Below are 20,534 nucleotides of genomic sequence, written 5' to 3'. Positions count from 1 at the left end.
TCCTTAAAGTATTGGCAATTCGTACTCAATGAACGGAAGAAAGGGTGTCCTCAGGGTCAAAGTACTGGGTTACCGAAACGTTTATCTTTATCGACAAAGTATTGTTGAGGTATCGGCATGCTGTATCAATGGTGAAGCATTATTTGACAGATAGCTGGTGAAGTGCTAACGAAAATTGGATTCAGTTGGTAGGATGGTTCTTATATTCAGTCATAAGATCGTCAATTTATAGTTTTCTTGAAGAGATGAGGGTCAGGAAACGTGCGGCACATGACGGGACAGCGTTGCGGTTTTTCAGCTGACTTTTGGTAATTGAATATTTGTTTGGAAACCTAAAGCTAGGTTGCTAGGTAACGGTATGTCGGACTGCTCTTTTATTTTGCCGTCAAACGCATATCCCGCAAAGATGGTCAAGGGCGACACTCATGATCACGTCACGCGCACTCGCGCCGTAACTGACGACTGCGCAGCAGCCGCGAGTAGCAATCAATTATCGCGGCGATCATGATGACACTCCAGCAAACCCGGAATCGTGACATATGATCTTCATCAAATGATTGGTCTCAACGAGATAGAATGTGTAAGTTGTGTCTCTCTTAGAAACGAGTGCGACACCTCTCTAAAACAGATTCATCACATTATCCTCCACTGCAATTACAAACTGGCCACTCAACGTTACTAAATTTTACTTTCAGCACGAGGCAGGTTGTGTTCGTCAGATAGAGTCTGTTCAGGTCCTCGGAATCGCTAGGCAGGTTTTGCAACCCTTATGAGTTAGCAACGAATGGCGAAGTACGAATTATGTAATTAACACTCTATCGTGGACTTTAAAACTTCACCAATTCATCGTACGACTCAGTACCAAAGATCGCATGGACTTGACGACAGAACACTTTCATTATCAATCTCATACTGTATATATTCTTCAAGTCGTCATAAATCACCAGCTTCACTACTAAGTTTTGTCAATTTTAAGTTTCTTAGGTAAAATTTAACTCCGTAGGCCCTCTTAAATACTGGGAATGTGTTGCAACTAACTTTGGTATCTTATCCACCATTTAGGAATACCATATAGAAGCATGTCTGGAGCATGAAAGGTATATTGCATCGTATCATCAATCACCAGCAATTGTCATAAAGCATCCGAGAAGTTTCCAAAACACGGAAATTATTTCAGTGTTGACTGACTGGTATCCCTCGCACAGTGTCTATCAACGATTGGACGTGTTCGGTTCAGACCGGGCAAACACGGGGCGTGACGTAGGGAGCGCAAATACAACATGGCCGGCTTCTGTAAACAAATCAGTTGTTGATGATGAAGTAGTGGCCATTCTCATATATCTGAGATGACGATATCATTATGATATGGTAGGAAGTTGCCTTAGCGAAAAAATAGATTAAAAATGCAAACAAAAAAGGAACGTATAGTCTGCTCTTTCTGAAACTAATCGTAAATTTCTAAGTTGTTAGGTTGGAGGCACTGCGTAATCGCACTGGGTAACCTTTTCAGAAGTTATTTTGCTTCTGTGTGTATCAATCCGCACCAGACGTGGTGTTCTCATGTCATCTCTCATGACACTTGACTGACAGACCATGTTTGTTATTCCGCCGAGGTTAATAACACCAGCAGCAGCCAATTAGGCCTTAATCAGCCAGAAAATGTCCTGCCATACTATCAATACCAATTGTACAAATAAAACTTAGTAACAACGTTGTTTGAAAAGCACCAAGGAATGGCAATTGACTGGTTATCCTAATTAGTCTTTGACAGGTTGTGACAAATAGTTTTCTTAACAGGTTCAAATGTATATTTTTTTCCTGAAATGCAAATCGGCGGCTGTCATTCCATAGCCTCGCTCGCTCCGGTTGGTGGTCTCGCCGTTGCCATGGACGTAGTTGAACCCAGTTCGGGATGCTAACTGACACTCTGATGTTAAAGGAGTCTGTGGCGACGGAGAATATCTCCCAAGTGACTAAAGCAATACATGTATATGTTTGGGCCATAAAGTGGTTTAAATCTAAACTAACTACATATCACCATATTTCAATTAAAACCAAATTTGATTGACCCGTCTAAGTTTCGGGGTTAGCCAAGTGCTCGTCGTGTCTCACGTCAATCACAATTTAACCAGAAATATTTCAATGTAACATTATTTGAAAAGTTAACTTGTTAGCACTAGACGACCCCGTCTTGCGGGTTTACTGTTGACTTGCCCAAGCGATTGATAGTCTGCGCAAATGTCTTTATCAGTTTGTTACAACCTTTTATCTCTTTTTAATCTGAATTGATTGCTTCTTCGATTGATTATCATTTGTCAGGCCAAAGGAGAAAAGTCAAATAATACACCTAAGATCAGCAGGTCGCGTCCTTAGGCCCTCCCTCAAGTGTCTTGGATCTCTTCAGAGCGTCAAAGTTTCAGCTGGCCCTCCCATCTCCGAACATTATAAGGACACGCGAAGGTTGCCGAAAGATGAATGACGAATGGTGAGATTATTGATGACGTCATGACAAAAAGTGATGCGGACGGAAAGCTGAAAGAATACGTGCGGTATGCACAAGGCACCGCCAATTATTCCATGGTTGGCCTCATGTTGTGACCCGGCCAGTGCGGTTTTGATTGACAAGATTGTCACTTGCCCTGTCATAATATCCAATTGGTATGATACTTCGTGCCTCTTGTCAAACTGCCAAATAGTCTGACCGTGAGAGTTTTGGCGAAAAAAACGTTCTTAATGAACCTAGGAGACGCACTTGTCATGTACAAGCGGGCGTGGATTATCGCGTAATCGACGCAGGGATATCAGGCCAAAAATTCAAAAAGTCGTGAGAACGGAATCTCATATATCTTATGATATATGATTTTAATTCATTCAACGGACGAACGAATAATCAGCGAAAGTGTAAACATGCTCGGGCGGAGATCTGTACTGCCATGCGATTTTGAATGCACACACGGTTTCAGGGATTGACAGGGTAGCGGAAGCGATGGCGATATCGCGCGTAATATACCCTTGTTGAGCACATGACGATTAACCGGCGGCATGCGTCAATCCTAAAGGCTCTACCTAAATCAATTCCTTTGGAGGGGGATATCGACGCACAACGTTTTGGTTGATCCCGGTCGTGTAACCTGGTTTGAGAACATGCATGAACACGAGAACACCCTTCCAAGAATTCCTCCGCCGCTTTGGAACTAACCACCAGTTACTGGGATCAAATCGGCAACCTATTCGACCATGTTCGCGATTCTTCATTGAATATTTCATGCTACTTCCAAATTCAAACAAACTGTCAATGAAAAATACATAATGCTACTCCGTCCAACTACAACCTATCCAGCCATATAATTGACCCATTGTTGTGATATCTATCAAGAAAATAGTCAAACACTAACATTGACATGATCCAGCAATAACTGGTGTCTATTTGCTGTTTAAAAATGATTCCGTGGGACTTCTATTTCAAAGAAACTGCCGCGAATAAAAGAGCCAGGCTTTGAATGATATTTTGCCCACTTAAGCAACAATGGTGAACAAGATGATTTTGTTTCCTTTCCTTTTTTTGGAAATATCATGAGATATTCATCGGATTTTTTTATGGAATGAAGGCACTGTTTTGCATAGCTTTGCAGAAATGAAATTCAAGGTACTGTATGAACCTCCCTTTTGAAATGAGCCGACACGTTGCACGTCTTGGCGTTAATTTGTCTTGCGGGGTGTTTGTTACATTCCATGTAGGGCTAATTCATTTCATTTTCTACATTGCAGTAACACTCGTAGCGTTGTGGAAATTTTCAGTTTTACAGACGTTCATTACTTATTTGCTTTCGAAAGATGCGTCAAATTTACGGCTCCACAAGACATCCGATGAAAAGAGGAATAGGATAGACTATTGTTCGGCACATTAAGGATTTGTTACTTATTTCTTCCTTGTTCTTGGTGCCAAAGGATTGGCAAAAATCCTGAGCAAAGTCTGTCCCATTTTAGGTCGCTACCGCAGAGTTCAACTTTCGCTTTTTGTGTACAGCCATGTTGACACGTTGTCAGTACAAATTTACTAACAGTTTAATGCCATTTTGCTCCCCTAAAAAGAACGGCATTTTCGCCTTCAATGCATTACATGTTTAATCATTGTCTTCTATTTAGGTTTAATGTAGACATATAAACGGCATGAACTTCCCTACAGAATGGTTCAATGAAAGACAGATACTTGGCAAATATTGACAACAACTGACCAATCACAGCTGTTGTTGTAAAACGCGAAGTCAACTCTGCGCGGCTGCGCCAATCAAATACATGGTAACAGGTAAACTAGAAAGAGTTGAGATTTGGGTGGTCTCGCAGCGAATCTCATTGAGGCGGCAACATTATTACCAGTGTCATATCAGAATTTTTACAGAATGTTGAAAACTTTTCATCGGTCGCATCCGAACAGAGATAGTGATATGATGAATCCCACTTCCACGCCGCTTTATCCCGTCACAGAGAAAGGTGCACGAAAACCGAAGTGCGCCCGTTGTCGCAATCACGGAATGGTGTCCTGGCTGAAGGGACACAAGAGACACTGTGGTTTCAGGGATTGCACTTGCCCGAAATGTAACCTGATTGCCGAAAGACAGAGAGTTATGGCGGCGCAGGTTGCCCTGAAGCGGCAGCAGGCCGCAGAGGACGCCATCGCCTTGGGACTGAGGACTTGTACGGAGGGGACGCTTCCTATCATGACGGCTGGACCACTTTGGGGCCCTGGCACTGTTAGCCCGCCAAAAGACGACACAGAAGCTGAAGCAACTGAGAAAACGAAAAGAGGAAAAGGTAAGCACTTTTTTTGAAGCGATATTTAAGATTATGTACTATACTACGCATCTTATAACTAATGAAACTGACCAATCGGCTCTTCAAGATTTTCATCACTTTCCTCCTGATTGATTTGTACAAAAGAATTCATAGAATAAAGGACCATCGCTAAGTTTTTGGTCGTATTGGAGACAAAAAACTCTCTTTTTGCATGTTTGCAGAAACTTTGAGGTACAAGGCTTTGCATCAACTAGGGCCTATTTCAATTACCTTTTCACCTCAAGTTAATACCGGTCCTCAACTCCGAATTTTCAACTTTGAAATGCTGCTAAATATATTGATATATCCCCGTACCGGTATCTTTAAGAAATTGAGTCGCGGGAATTAACTGCTGAAGCACGTATTCATTCGGCTGGCAAACTTGGTGGTCCCGTAGATTTGTTTCAGAGACCATTGATACACGAAGTAAAGTTTAAATACACAAATCTAAGCCAATTTGAAGTAAAAAGATCATCATGTCACTGATAAGCTCTATCGCCAAAGGCAATGTTGTGCGTCGCCGGACGTTATCACGACATTTCTGTTTATTTCTGTGACATCGGCTCTTCTTGACAAGTGCAATATGACAGGTGATCCGCACACTGACGACACGCTCATAGAACTATGGTTTTTTCATGAAAGTTTTCTATAAAAGACTAACTTTTCAAGCAGCGGGAAATTCCTGAGGCCCTGAAAAATCCCTTTTAAATACTCGGACGAGGATAATCGTGACGACCAACATTTAGAATTTTGGTCTTTTCTTTTTCCAAAATCTGTGCCAAGAAAGACAAAAAGACATGTCAAAATATCAAGTACCGGGAAAAACGTATGAGACTTCTCTTCAATGTGATAAATAGGATATCTAGGCTCTTGAATTACTTATACCCACATATAGGCTAATATCGCTAGCTATATGTAAGTGGGTGAACGGATGGATTAATTTTACGTGACTTTTTGGTCCTCAAAGTTTGTTGCGTTGCCACCCGAGTTGACCGGGAGTTTTGAGTTGTTATCCCCCAAAAGATGGCCTGCTTCCCGCCAACGTTGTGAATGCTGGTTAATGTGTACATTCAATTTCAATTTCATTCCGGTCAATATGGCTGGTAAGACATTATCATGTTGATAATGGCCACGGAGCCAAACAACCAAATGTCAAAAATATGATCGATTGGTTTTCATGGCAAATATAAAGCGTGAGTTTTATAGAGGTATTTAGATATTTGATGGAAGTGAGGTGTCTGGTGAGAACATCAGCCCCTTACACATAAGTCATCCCACTTGCTGTGAACCTTCTCCCGGATCAAATTCAAGGCGTGATACGCCAATACCTTCTTCGATCTTGTTTTATTCTTCTGCGAGTCAAGCTCTTGGCGTCATCGTGTCTTTATCACTTGGGACATCTCCCCATTTTGGTTTTTCGATGACAAATTAAGAATAGGTGGGCGATAAATACTGAAAAATTCATTTGCTTTGCCATCCGGCGAAGGGAGCGTGTATTCCGATAGGCTGACACATAAAACCTGATGCCGTAACACTTGCAGTATTTAAAAAATGTTCAGTAGTCTAAACAATTTTTGAATGATCTGCGAACGTGTCATTATGCGTGTGAAAGTAACATCGAGTTGGTATTTTATAGTCGAGATTTTCATAACCAAATGCGCATATCTCAGGACTCTTTCGGCGCTCTTCGAGTACAACAAACAGTGAATAATGAAGTTCTGTCAATCATTGCTTTCTCTCTTGTGTATCTAACTAAAAATGGTTGTTCATTTGACGGGTATTTGACACGAGGAACACACAATTATCATCATCAGTATTATTCTTATAATCAGTATCATCATTTCGATAATTTTCTTTCGGTTGTGTACTGGTAAACCACGGGTTATTTCATCATGGGACATCAACTCATCGTTTTATGTGTGTAATTACTGATACAGACTTACTTGTACATTGTACATTGCACATACAAATTTTTTAAAGTAAATTCGATTCCGATTGACATATTGATGGATGGGTGGTACTATTTTTTTCGCCATTATCTGGTGTTCGTGTGATATTTCAGGCTTTCAAAGTCATTCATCGTTTTGCTTCTGTCAATTATATGATGCTGTCTGCAGTCATACGGATCAAATATGTATCTTTAACCAGGTGTCCAGATTATATTGTTTCAATTGAATGAGTTATTAAACCTCTGCAACAGCCACCAGGCAGCTGCATCAACCGAAACGACGTGGTCTTCATACGTTATACTGACACAATCATCGCATTTTCAATAAATATCATAATGGCAACTTTTTTAATTGCTCGGCATCAGCGATTATTGTAACAATACACTAAATTTCAATGAGAAGATATTTGTACTGTATATTTAATCAGGATTTCTCATGTATGTACGTTATTGGTTTGCTGTATTATTGCCGTCTGAACCAATGCAAAAGAAGTAAATAGTTATTGCATGTAAAGATTTTTGAGCTTTTGTAAAAGTTGTCACATGAAACCCTTCGAAGCTCAAATGCCTTTATGGCCGTGTTTTTACATTCCGTACACAATTGCAAAAACTGAATTCACGTGAAGTTTAGGAGCGCCGGATCCGAAACCCTTGATTCAAGGATCTTTCCCCTGAAAATACCTCCCAGGGGTTCCACCCCTGCTGACCGCAAAATGTCTGTTGACCAACCACAGCAGAGCAAACTCCCCGATCCACTGTCATCATTGTCATTTGCACAGAATCTTATCAAAATGTTAACCAAATCGAATATCCTTTCAACGATATTTAACGAATGCATTCCTTGTCTTGTGCAAATGTGACATTTAAATCAACTTCAATGGATAATGAAATGTAACAGTTCATTCCTAGGAACCCCACCGATCCCTAAGCGCCATGATTTCATTTGCGTTGCGTCATTTACCTTTTTTGCAAGTTCGTTTTTATTTGATAAGAACGGCTTTTATTTGAGGGTCTGATCAAATCAAATTTGCATCAGAAGTTTAAAATGGGCCATGTTTTGATTTGGAAAATATCTAAAAAGATTTAAAGTAAAACAGTACACAATTTAGGGACGTCTTTGGAGGTAAAGCCCTTCTTCCTATTCTCTAATTCAATAAAGAAAGAAAGGCACAATATGGAACATTGCACAAATGGTACACTGATACTTTCTTTCGCAGACCAACCTGTTTACACTATTGTTTACACCCTTCTTTATACAAACTTCAGAATTACCTGTTTAAAGTTGATAGGCAAGTTAAACCGGTCCCAGTGTATACTTGTTAAATACTTATTTCAAATAATTGTTGAGTATCAAATGTTGGTAATAATTCATCCTCTGGTCGACCCTATCATCTGATCTGAAGATAGGTGACTGTACATGAATAATCGACATCAAGGTTCAACTAAAAATCTAAAATATCACATTTCATTACTTTGACAATTGATATATTTAACACTTGTTCACGGACCGAATTTTGAGTTTCGCTCTTACGGACTAAAATTTGATCATTTTGTCTTTTTTCTCCGGTAGCAACCAGTCAGTTGTGTGGACAACACTGTATCCCTTGGCTCGAATTAGCCCTATCATCACTTCACCCCATGGAACCGAGCGATATATTTTTTAACATCAAGAGACGCTAATTTTTAACGCACATTAGAAAGATATCTTACCGCCCCATAGTGGGGGCTAATCTCGGCCGCTTTACCTCCAGCGGAAAGCAAAACATATAATGACACCGTGACGTCGGACAGAAAGCATCGAGCCCTAATCAGTCTGTGACCGGGGATTTGTTTTCCAGACGTTGCTTGCAGGGGGTTAAATGCCATCCAAACCCAGCAGTAATTTGCTCATTCTCGTGTTGATACAGTTGGATGTAGTTTTTATAAAAAAAACCCCAAGAACCAATCAGTGTACATGTTATTATATGTCCTAGGTGGTTGACGGACGAGGTGTAGCCAGGGGCCCATCGACCATAGTTCCCACGCGCCAAAATATTAAACGGAGAAAGACCTGAGTGGATATCATGTGCCCAGTTAAGGCGAGATCTTAACTCGACTGCTGGGAAGGAAGATAAACAAAAAAGATGTCAAACTATGTCAAAAATGAAACGAAACACAAAGCCGACTTGATAAAAACTAATTTCATCAAACTTGCAAAAGATACTGTTTTTCGATGTGTTTTGATACAGGCACTTAAGAGCTTCCTACTGGGAATACCTTTTGAGTTTGGATGTCAAGTAGGATGGATATAAATAACGATTCCATTTACACAACAGTTGTCAGAGCATGTTTTTTCTTGCCCTGAGTGCGGGGACATTGAGAGAGCTTTTAAGAGTTGGCGAAGATAAGATAGACTTCTTATAAGTGACTCTCAGTAACTTGTTTAGGCTGATTGTCCTCATTCTAAAGTGTGGCATTCCAAGCAACAGGTTTGGCATACTTAGTTTAGATGTTCTTTTTGATATTTCATTAATCCAACAAAAACTGCTCAGCAGAGCCACACTTTGTTCCATCCTCACAGACACAGCGGCATCGTTGGTAACTGCTCAATGCCCAAACTAAACAGGACAAAAGCAAACTAGATATTCAACTCTACATATTCAGACTGTGCTGCCATCGCTTCCAGTGAGTTATACTGGCGGCGATGTCATTCTACATTTCAAATGACTGTTTTTTCCACAGAAAGTTTACTTCGCGCACACACCTCAACGCCCTCTGCAAGTGGAATTGGTGCGACGCTTTAGGAACCAAAGCTTTTGGAGGAGCATGAAATTAGTATTCGTTTTAAGACGTTTCTTTGCCTTTTTCTTTACAGATTCGCCTTCGAAGATAGATGCTGACAGCGATGATGGTAGAGAGTCTCCAAGCACCAGCTCACAGGTGGACAGCAGTCAGCGTGACGTCATGACAGACCATGCCAATAGGAGGCGCCTAGGCATAAATAGACCTGAAAGTCCGTGCCCAGTTTCCGCAATGCCGACAGCTTTTCGGCCCGGGCGGTTGAACAATGTGGAAATCCTGGAACGAATCTTTCCAATGCAGAAGCGGACAGTTCTCGACCTTGTTCTCCAGGGTTGTAATGGAGAGCTAGTAAAGGCCATCGAACACTTCCTGTCTGCGCAGGACACCGTAATCGCCCAGCACCAGGTAGCGGCAGCCGCGTCTGCCGTCCACAACCGCCATGACGGAACGATGTTCCATCCATATCTTCACCCGCTTCAGCAATTTAAATCACCAAACACTATTCATAAGTCACACATAGGAGGACTGAAATCTGCTTTCACGCCGTTGTCATCAAACACGTCATACACAAGCATACATTCTGCGTTTTCGCCTCGTGCTGCTGCGTTCACAACCGATGCCTTGCTCGGGAGGACACCAGTGGTCCCGAGTTCTCGCGAGGGTGACATCATGGCGGTTCCACCTCCGGCACATTACCTGGCAGGTTTCGCCCATATGCCTCACATGACAAACAGTTTGAGTTCGCATTTTCTCTTGGCACCTTACCGCCATCTTGGAATTGATATGACGTCATCAATAAGAGAAAGGCAATATGGCAATAAGACTCCATCGGACTCGGACAGGTCGTCTGATTCGCCAAGTGAAGATAGCTTTAATAAAGACATAAAAGAAACTAATTAACTGTCACAGAAGAATTTCTTAAAAACTTACTTGAAAGTGTGATGGTTGGAGATCATGGGTGCGCTGCTACCAACGCATTCGCAAAGGCATCGCTGTAGGATGCTTAATTGTGTCACTGATGCCGGCGTCTGACGTCTGTACGCAGAAGTTTGACTTAATTGACATTCGAGATTGGATATCAATAGGATAAATGTGGTTTAAATTGTGCTTTTTGAAAGTTATATCACGATTATACCCGGCGGACGCGCATTTTCAGAATTATTCCCTAATTGTGATGGCCGATTGATTAAAATACGGAGGACATGTAGAGTCTTCTTTCAATCCGGTTATCAAATAACCGGATGCTGCAAACGTCCGGGTCCTTAGCTTTATCAGAAATTGTCACCATCCACTGATGATGGCCTTCGGGCATGGCAGTGTATCCCTCACTCAATGTATTCTTCTCATATACCGGGTACAATACCTTTGTTGTATGTCGCTTGTTGTTAGCTATTCTGTAAAGGTTAATAAATATACATGTATGTAAATTTATCTTTCTGATCATTACCTTTTTCAACGAAGTCACAAATGTGTAGCATGAAAGGCTATAAGGATTAGATATTATTGGCGTCTCGCTCTTCCTTTCCATTTTTTGGACTTCTACAGCTTTAAAACCAAAAACTTCGAAACATGTGTCAGCATCCAGCGGCAAATTAGCGATGAATGGTTTTAGCCAATGCACTATGGGGAGCCACCCAGTTTTGCAATCAAATGAGTCAATATGTCATTTGGTTAATTAAAATATGCCTGAGAGTTTTCGCAAAGGTCCCTGAACGCAAACGCCTTTCCCATGGTTCGTCATCCTGGTTCGTCATCCCGGACAGAACTGCTAAAAAAACCAGGTGGTCCATTTTTGTGTCCATTCATGTCTTGTCACTCTGACAATCACGCCAATACGGCGGTGTGTCCACAGGAGTTAGAGATACACCATCAGCCGCAATGAAATCGATCCAAAATCGAAACTGAGAATTGTTTACTTGAATTGATCGTTGATTGGGACCGCGTGCTAATATATCCCGTGGACTATTTACTTCAGGTGCGGCCATGTTAGTTTTTGTGTATCACTTTTGCTTCCTAACACAACAGACTGCTGTTGAGGGCCACATGTTGTGAAATGTCCATGTTTGATCAAATGACACGACTTCGAGTAAACACGAAAGCAGACGGTAGATCAATACAATGGAATGGACATGTTGATACATGACAGATTTTGATAGAACATAACAAATGGATCAGAGGTGACGTTCCTTTCACATTTCTCCGTAATCGTCACTTTTTCAATATGGCCGCTACGGCAGCCATATTGCATTTCGTTCTTCTCCAGCATTGAGCCCTTTGGTTAGAACACTCCGTTTGATATAACTTGAAGTGTTTTTACCAACCAAAATCAATGCTTAGCCCAACGTTGAGAAAATGCAGCGCGGAAGTGGATGGATGCCATTAAAAACTCACGTTCTAGCTGTGCTGCCGTTGAGGTTTGAGGCTCGGGTCAGTTTCACTTGGAGACCACCTCCTTTAATAGTGCTGGATTGAGGAGCATAATGTGAATACCGTCGCTGGCTGGTTTGTGGGACAAAATTGGCGGTCGCATCCATGCCATTTTAAAAGGCTGATTCACTCCGAAATACATGCATCTCATGATCTCAATGAAAAATGTTATGATGAGAGATCATGCAGGTCAACTTCTTGTTACATACTCCCAATATGAGCTAAGGCATGTGATCTGGTCTTGCAGTGCCCTAGCCGGACCATCGTGACCATGACCCAATATCTGGCAAGCCCACCCAACTCATAATATCTTGTCACGTCAATATCCAATCTCAGATTCAAATCGAATGATATGTTATGGCGAATAACAACCATTTAGTGAAGAAATCACACAAAGCGTGCCCTTGCATAAATTAACCATCGATTTTGGTGTAGGATTTCAAGTTGTCCTAACGACTCGCTAAAGTCAATACTCTAATCATTCATAATGAATATCCTTTCTCCTTTCGCTTTAACTTGTCCATTACATCCATTGGCGACACCCAATGATGGCTTGTCACAACCTGGCGTCACAACCGTTTCGGTATATATGTTACACGCCGTGGAAAAAGTGTCCTTCAGTTATGGTTCTATAGTCGACCCATATAAAATCCATTGTCCTCATGACACTTTATAATGGGACAAATGAAAATGTTACACCGGCGTGTGTCTCTTGGGATCGCATTTTCCCTTTACGCTAGTCTGCAGATGGTGTGGAGACTGGGTGTGGCCGATAACGAGAACAGCCGTCACTTGGAATCCGCTGGTCACATTTTATTACATCTGTGAGTTACGGAAAACAATACCAAACGAAATGTTTGATATTTCTAAGTTATCACATCTGATTGTGAATCAAATGGAATAAAGACGTTTTGGAGTGCTACCAGAGTAGCTTATAGGACGCTAGGTCGGTTTGGCTTTCTAGTGAAAGGAAACGGACACCACTGCGGTGCTTCGTGGCATTGTTCACGCAACAAAGTGAGGCACACAAACCCGTTTGGTTTTATTAAATATAAACGTAAAGGACAAAGCAAACAGTGATATGATCAATTTGTCCCGGGTTGGGTATCAGTCGGACAAGACTGATTCAGTTGAATGGGCGAACGCGTTCTGTTTGTCAACCTTTGATGTCGCAATTGTTGTGCCTTTTAGAGGCTCCTCCGCAAGAAAGCCGTGTCTATTTGCAAAGGAGAAATGGCCTGGATGGAAACGCTCGATAGAAAGCTAGGATACACCGGGCGAGTATCAAATTAAAAGTTTGTCGTCTTTAGATGGTCCGGGACACAACTAGCAAACTTAGTGTTGGTAAGACCAGTCGCGGCGGCTCCAGAGAGCAAACATCTCGCCTGGGAGAAAATAATCTACTGGCCGCATTTGAAATCGTATCAATTCAGTCATTATTTGTCTGTAAAAGGGACCGTGTCTTGATCAAAAAGATGTTCCTCATGAACGCTTTCGTGGCCATCTAGAAATTGTGATGTTGGGTGGAATCAACGCGTCCCAGAACGAGCAGATAGGGCGTGGCATCTTTGAAATAAGAGTTCCTCTAGTCCAGCCCTGCACACAAACATTAACCCGCCCTGATTTCCTCAGGATGAGTAGACCCCAGAAGAAAGAATAAATATACGGATTTTGCCGAGTCTAACAGGAAATTTAGATATTTCTCGTTATCAATTTGGCTGGTTGACGTACTCCTTATTCCTCCTGGAATGCTTTTGCCACGTTTGAAAACAAAATCTGTAACTGTAAGGTAAAGCCCTCGGACCTTTGCATGCAAATTGCCACCTTCAAGCACTCTCCAAACACAGCACTTATCAATTGTAGTTACAACAAATCACTTTCAATAGTTGGAACTGACCTGCTTTACAACAGCAATCATTGCCAATTTTGCCATCTTCTATTTGCCACGCGCCACGTCAATACGTTTCGTCTTTACTAACCCGTTGCCAATACCACTTCGGCGTGATGTTTTGTCGTTACCCTTTATCAAGTCACATGACATATAAATGTCGGCGGCCTTGAAATAGGTAAACAGGCCAAAAATTACTCTAAAAACCTGAATTATTTCCTTCCTGTACATTATATGAGCATTTAGTTGTCCTGAATTTATTGAAGCTACTACTCCGTTTGATCAATACTGGAAACCAGGTACAATCACAGATATTTGAGACCAAAAATGCAAGCCTAATTAAAAGAAATTTTAAAAAACTGAAGAGCGGGAGTCAGGCAGAGCCAGAGGTACTATCACCCCCCCCCCCCAAATCTTGTAATTAGCAGTTCTTACCTCAAATTTGGTCGTAATTTAGTTTTCATAACTAATTTCAGGCATGTCACTTGATGATGTGACAGTGACATGACAGTTCACTTGCTCATCTATCTCCCTTCACTTCAGATTGAGATGCCACTGCCAGCATGTCACTGCTAGAGGAACACTATTTCATTGGTGTAGACGTTGGAAGTGGAAGTGTACGGGCTGCACTGGTCACATCAGGAGGCCATGTAAAAAACGTGTCTTCACACCCACTTCAAATATGGAACCCAAGACCAAAGTTTTATGAGCAATCCTCGGACAATGTATGGAATGCATGCTGTATGGTGGTGCAGGTGGGTTGTTCTTATTTCAAGATCAAGGGCAAAACTGCCATGTTTGAGAGTGCTGAGGACAGGGCATGATATACGAGTTGTTTATACATCATTAGTATGGGCAACACTATCGCTTGATGAGACGCTATGGATGTCATGCACATGCAAGAGAAACGGCCCAATCAGTATGAAGATAACTACAAAGCACTTTTTGAAATATTGCATGTTTCTATGTGCTTGGATATGGTTGGCAATCTTTTTGACTATTTCCTCTTCCAGACTGTCACTCAAGATGTTGACAAGGACCTTGTAAAAGGCATAGGCTTTGATGCCACTTGTTCATTAGTGGTTCTGGACAAGGATTTTAAGCCCACAACAGTTAGTCTCACAGGTTAGTAGTTGATTGTTACTGGTTGATTGTCATCCTAATACATACTATTTGTTACCATCTTGACCCTCCCCCTCCCCCCAGCCAACCACATGCACTTTTTCAACCAGGTGTTTTGTTAGGACTACTGTAGGCCTACACGAGGCAAGTGCCTGTACCATAAATTTCATGGATATGCCTCTTCAGATTCTTAAATTCTCTAATCCTACACTTAAATTGTTGGTATTATCACAATCTCCTCGCTAGATTCTCTCCAATAATTTATTGTCTCACAGGTAATGATGAACAGAATGTGATAATGTGGATGGACCACAGAGCACAGGATCAAGCTGATAGAATCAATGCTACAAAACATGATGTACTAAAGTATGTTGGCGGGAAAGTGTCTCTTGAGATGGACATGCCCAAAATACTCTGGCTCAAAGAGGTAATATGCAATCATAGTATGTTTGCGTGGTGTGTCTGTTGCACTAGTGTAGGTGAAATTCAAGACTCTGGAGATGGAAATGTGCAAAATTCTTTGGGTCCTAGAGGTAGCATACTATCCGTCCTAGTGTGTTTTCATGGTGTGACTGTTGTGCTACAGTAGATATCATGTCGAAGTTTGTTGACTGAAAACACTGATGGGGATACTGAGAACTGTACAAGTACATGTATAATGAGGGCTAGTTGGTGATCACCTACTGGTAGTATTACTCAATCCATGAAAGTTCTGGTGCAGATCTTGAATAATCTCATTGCAGAGTATGAAGAGCCGATGTTGGGATGTAGCCAGTCATTTCTTGACTTTGTCCGACTTCATGACATGGAAGGCAACAGGTTCTCTTTCAAGGTAGGATCATTTAAAGACATCTTTGGAAGAACTGAATGAGGCACTTTCTGATTCTGATTAATTATGTTTTTTTGCTTGCCTTTGAGGGCTGAATAAGGAGACCTAGGCTAACCTGTGTTTTAAAAAATTTGTTAAGGCAACATTAGTTTCTATCTAAATGCATGTTTGTTGAAGCATGTTACAGTCATAAAAAACTTGGGTAACTGGGGATGATACGGTTATAAAGATAAAAACAAAGGTTTTCCTACTCTCATTACATCCAGGGAATACTACTTCCAGGTCATTGTGTGCACTCACTTGCAAATTCAATTATCAATCAAGTCCTGGAAAAACTGGCTGGAATAAAGACTATCTTAGGCGAATTGGCTTGGAGGAGCTGATTCAGGACAATTTTTCAAAAATTGGTAAGTTTTGTCCTTACAAGTGAATGAATCTACTTGGAGGGTATGGTGGTGGAGCGGACAAGTGTGCACTGACTTAGGATCCACTGTGGTCTAGTGGTTAGCAGGCAAGAGGTCCCTGGTTCAAACCCCACAGTGTGCATGCAACTCTATGCAGGTCTCTTTGTCCAACATGCCTTACCCCGGGTGTATTGGGGTACTGGTCAGAAATGCTCTGGTCATAGTACTGATCGAGAATCTCCTCTTGGTTCTACTGCAAGTTTTAGGATAGACCAGGGTTAAAGCAGGAATCAGATAATTACCTCTACCATGTCTACCATAGTTGATAACCGAAAACTTTAATTTGCTTAACTTTATGATTTCAAGTGGTTTCTTGCCTGTTTCTCAGTAAATGTGTCTGTTAGTGCTATTTGAGACATTATGATGACCTTTCAATTAGCAATTTGTTTTACTCAGGTAACACAGTGTTGTCATCAGGTCAACCATGTGGGTCTGGTCTCTCCCAAAAAGCTGCCCAAGAATTAGGTCTCAATCCGGGAACCTGCGTTGGGGCAGGCATCCTTGATGCACATGCTGGGGCAATAGGTATGTTCAGTGAATTAACCCTTGTGTGGAACTTCCTTGACTTGACTTATTCTGTTTCTAATGGATAGGTGTCCTGATTTCAGAGTTTCAATTTATCTGAAATTTCCAAGTTGAGACCAAAATCAATGTTCTGCTTTGAATGAGTGAATATCCCTTTGCTTGGCTCGTTTGTGGATAGAGCCCTTGGTGGTCTTTGTCTTTCTCAAAACGTTGATGCTAATAAACACATTTTCACTTACATGTCCTGAATACTGATTGTTATTCTAAGTGATTTCATGTCATTTCCAGGTTGCCTTGGTTGTAATGTTCCTGACCTTGATATACCCTTGACCTCCAAACTTGCCATGACCTGTGGCACATCCACTTGCCATATGATTGTAAGTTGTGAATCTGTAGCATCATGACATATTTTCTCTCTAATTCTCTGCATGTGTATCGTTGAAATAAGTAGATATGCAAAATCTTTAAAAGGATGTCTTTGCAAATATATAGGGCAACAAAAATAATGGGGTTGCAGTGATATTATTATGATTTTGTTTCCATCTTTTTTCCAGTTGAGCAAAGAAATGCGGTTTGTGCAAGGTGTTTGGGGACCCTTGTACGGTGCTGTAGCTCCAGGCCTTTGGTTGCATGAAGCTGGCCAGAGTGCTGCTGGAAAACTGGTAAATTTGCATAGGTTTCGTTATGTAACGACCAAACATCTGAAATCAACGAAGTACTCTTGTATGATAGATAGATTAATGCCACTGAGTATACAGTAATAGTGCAGAGAAAAGTGTTTGTTGGAAAATTTTTAAGCATATATGTGCTCCTGAAGGTTTGGCTGCAAGTACCAGACACTGTTCTCCTTTGGTTGGTTATTACAATGGTGTCCCTATCCTTTCTGATGTTTAATTCGTTGGTCCCCTTAATCGGTTTTTCTTATCTTTCAGATTGACCATGTTATTGAGATGCATCCTGCATACACCGACCTGAAAGAAAGAGCCAAGTCAAGGTAATATAGCCCTACAGGACTACAGTGGGAAACCCTGTGGTTTATCACTTTCCGAGGCTCTGTAGTCGGTTAATATTGCTGAGCCACTAACTTACCTAGGCAATCTAAGACCTGTAAAAGCTGTCCAGTTTCAAACATTTGCCACTGTTTTGGAGTGTTGTCGAAACTAAGATATATTCACATGAAAAACTACTTCAGACCCCGCTGGCTCCTTTTGTACGTTGAACAAGTTAGAGAGTGAGTAACAAAGGTTGATTTATTTCAGGGGCGCCCATATTCATTCTGAATTGAATGAGATTTTAGAGAAGCTTTCCCAAAAACAAGGCCTATCAAACAGGGGACAACTCACAGCTGACCTCCATATGTGGCCTGATTTCCATGGGAACAGGAGTCCAGTTGCCGACTCCAGCCTCAAGGGAATGGTGAATGATTTCTATTTATCTTCTGTGTTTGTGTCATGCTACTGTGTTTGATTTAACATGTGGGTTATTGGCCTTGTGACAATGTCTTTGGCGAGACAGGAGGAGGCTGTCACTGGCGATTTAGACTTTGCTGGTGAAGGGATGATCAATACCCAGGAGCTGTGGATGAGGGAGCTACTTCAGCTGTGGGGAATGGGTGTCAAGATAGTACCGGTAAATAAACACCATCCAGAGACAAATTTTATGGTATGCATTATCAGTGGTGGGAATAGTACTTGTTCCATGTGGTGTAAAGAGATCTTTTAGTACTCAGTCTGCTGGCTAACTAACTACTAGACGACACAGCCCCTGTGTATTTAACTGCATCATCAAAAGCTTATATAGCCTATATAACGTGTGCCATTGTCTTCAATTGCAGCTCTGTGGCTTAACCCTCAATGCCACGAAAGAAAGTCTTGCCTTAATCTATCTTGCCACAGTTCAAGCTTTAGCAGTAAGTATAACAAGTCTCGGCTGTCTGTACATTGCTTTAGTCTTTACAAGGGTCTGATAGAAGAAAGTTTATCATATTGCATCTTTGTGGCTTCAGCATCAACAGAAGGCATCATAATCATTCAGAAATCAGGACCTTTGTCAAAAAGTATGAAACACAATGCAATTTTCTGTATGTTTCAGTATGGTACGCGACATATCCTAGATGTGATGAAGACATCTGGTTACGAAGATATCCAAGCTGTCTGTGCCTGTGGAGGACTCAGCAAGAACTCGCTATATATCAGGATGCACGCTGATATCGTTGGTAAGCAGACATGAATGAAAATGTTGTGGGGTTTTTTGCTGTGAAACCTCATCTACCCCACAGCACCAAAGAAAGATAGTGTAATCGACTATTGTTTGGTTGGTACACAACCTTGGCAGTAAGGTTGTGTATTTTAAGGAATCACACCAGTTGTTAAATTTTGTTATCTTTGTAGGTCTTCCGTTCATTCTTCCCCAAGAGTCTGAGTCAGTTCTCCTTGGATCCGCTATCTTAGGTGCTATTGCTGCCTCGCACATTCCAACCATTGAGGTTAGTATGAAAGGGACGATTTGGGCAGGGAATTTTCCACCTCTTTCCTGGCCAGGGGAAAATGGCCATAGAAAAACCAGACAGCCCCACCAGTATGAGTCTGGGATCCTGACCCACTTGTTTGATGCTGATGCTGTAGTAACTGAACCCCAAGGCCAGCAGTAACAGACTGTATGAGTTTTTTGTTTTCTTTTTCAAGGATGCCATGAAATCGATGTGTGGGAATGGTGAGATGGTGAAACCAGATATGACAGTCCAGGAGTAAGTGTTGCCTTAAGGTCAAGCATGATGTGATCGGCCTTGTAGGATGTGGACTGGTGTCTGCACCGCTGCCTGGCATTGGCATTCTGCTAAAAATACTATGTCACTCTTACAATGTCTTAAATAGTATTAGTGATATGAAGACTTTTATTGTTATTTTTTAGGTTCCACAACAAGAAATACAAGGTGTTCCTGAAGATGTTGTCTGATCAACAGTCGTATCAACAAATTATGGAGTGATGGTGCTGTGAAACTTGTTTGGACATTTAACTCTATTTGTGCTATAATTCACTAGTCGATGGTGCTGTCTGAGCATCGGGTATGTCAATAATGTGGAGTGGTGATGAAATGAAACAGTGTGTTGTGCTTGCCTTGAAACAATAAGACAGGAAGATTAACCTGATGACGTCAACCAGGGGAAAGATTCTCCTGGTTCTTGTTTTCGTATCAAACTCTGAACCTTTCTAATGTCTGCTGAGGTGGATGATCAAGTATTATCCTGCATACACACATTGGGTTGGCTATGTATTCAAATTAAAATCTGAATAAAATGAGGATATTCAGAAGACGCATTAGCTTGGTTTTGTTGTTTATTTTCACCATAACAAGACAAGCTATGATTGGTAATGTACAGTTCATGGAATATTTTTTTTACCTACAAGATTGCTGTTTGTGGCGTTCTCATAGCTGTGGACTGGATTTGCACAGTCTCTGTCCCTGTCCTACTCCTTTCAGCTTCATGTAGCAGAGTGAAGTCCATCTGACCAACCGTGATTATGATAATAATGTACCTTCTTTGCTTTTGATTTTGCTGTGGGTGGGTTTTAAAGGTAAAATCAATGAGGTGTGGGGAGGGGGTGATATTCTGCAAGTGCTTCGACACCCTTGGGACTGACAAGTGCTGTCCATAAAAGTGAGGTGAGAGGCAATCGAATCGAATGGAAACAACCAATTTTGGACCAAAACTAGTG

General features: G+C 41.4%; 2 protein-coding genes across 6 annotated transcripts; both read left to right on the top strand.

Moving 5' to 3' along the window:
- Nucleotides 1-4,374: 4,374 nt before the first annotated feature.
- Nucleotides 4,375-10,968, top strand: LOC135486496 (doublesex- and mab-3-related transcription factor dmd-4-like). Its single transcript, XM_064769313.1, has 2 exons — nt 4,375-4,812; nt 9,636-10,968. Exons 1-2 carry the CDS (start codon nt 4,401-4,403, stop codon nt 10,460-10,462), a joined length of 1,239 nt encoding a protein of 412 aa, XP_064625383.1. The 5' UTR covers nt 4,375-4,400; the 3' UTR covers nt 10,463-10,968.
- A 3,041-nt stretch (nt 10,969-14,009) lies between these two features.
- LOC135486051 (FGGY carbohydrate kinase domain-containing protein-like) lies at nt 14,010-20,136 on the top strand. 5 transcript variants are annotated; one of them, XM_064768532.1, is made up of 16 exons: nt 14,010-14,055; nt 14,421-14,632; nt 14,891-15,002; nt 15,275-15,426; nt 15,743-15,831; nt 16,111-16,235; nt 16,689-16,817; nt 17,106-17,194; nt 17,372-17,479; nt 17,750-17,811; nt 18,077-18,233; nt 18,652-18,726; nt 18,909-19,032; nt 19,208-19,302; nt 19,502-19,563; nt 19,728-20,136. In XM_064768532.1, exons 2-16 carry the CDS (start codon nt 14,441-14,443, stop codon nt 19,801-19,803), a joined length of 1,647 nt encoding a protein of 548 aa, XP_064624602.1. In that variant the 5' UTR covers nt 14,010-14,055; nt 14,421-14,440; the 3' UTR covers nt 19,804-20,136. The 5 variants fall into 5 exon arrangements, with proteins under 5 accessions (XP_064624602.1, XP_064624600.1, XP_064624599.1 ...); XM_064768530.1 differs by having other exon boundaries at nt 14,030-14,055; nt 14,354-14,632; XM_064768529.1 differs by having other exon boundaries at nt 14,046-14,176.
- The last annotated feature ends 398 nt before the right edge of the window (nt 20,137-20,534 follow it).

This window comes from Lineus longissimus, chromosome 4 (genome assembly GCF_910592395.1).
Source record: "Lineus longissimus chromosome 4, tnLinLong1.2, whole genome shotgun sequence".
Lineage (NCBI taxonomy): Eukaryota > Metazoa > Nemertea > Pilidiophora > Heteronemertea > Lineidae > Lineus > Lineus longissimus.
This window is presented reverse-complemented; position numbering and strand designations above follow the sequence as displayed.

What these genes read in the sequence shown, in the direction of transcription:
- LOC135486496 (XM_064769313.1), top strand. Translation starts at nt 4,401, where the DNA reads ATGTTGAAAACTTTTCATCGGTCGCATCCGAACAGAGATAGTGATATG. An exon ending in GAAAACGAAAAGAGGAAAAG is followed by an intron (nt 4,813 to 9,635) that starts GTAAGCACTTTT and finishes TTTTCTTTACAG; the next exon opens with ATTCGCCTTCGAAGATAGAT.
- LOC135486051 (XM_064768532.1), top strand. Translation starts at nt 14,441, where the DNA reads ATGTCACTGCTAGAGGAACACTATTTCATTGGTGTAGACGTTGGAAGT. An exon ending in AAATACTCTGGCTCAAAGAG is followed by an intron (nt 15,427 to 15,742) that starts GTAATATGCAAT and finishes ATCTCATTGCAG; the next exon opens with AGTATGAAGAGCCGATGTTG. An exon ending in GGACAATTTTTCAAAAATTG is followed by an intron (nt 16,236 to 16,688) that starts GTAAGTTTTGTC and finishes TGTTTTACTCAG; the next exon opens with GTAACACAGTGTTGTCATCA.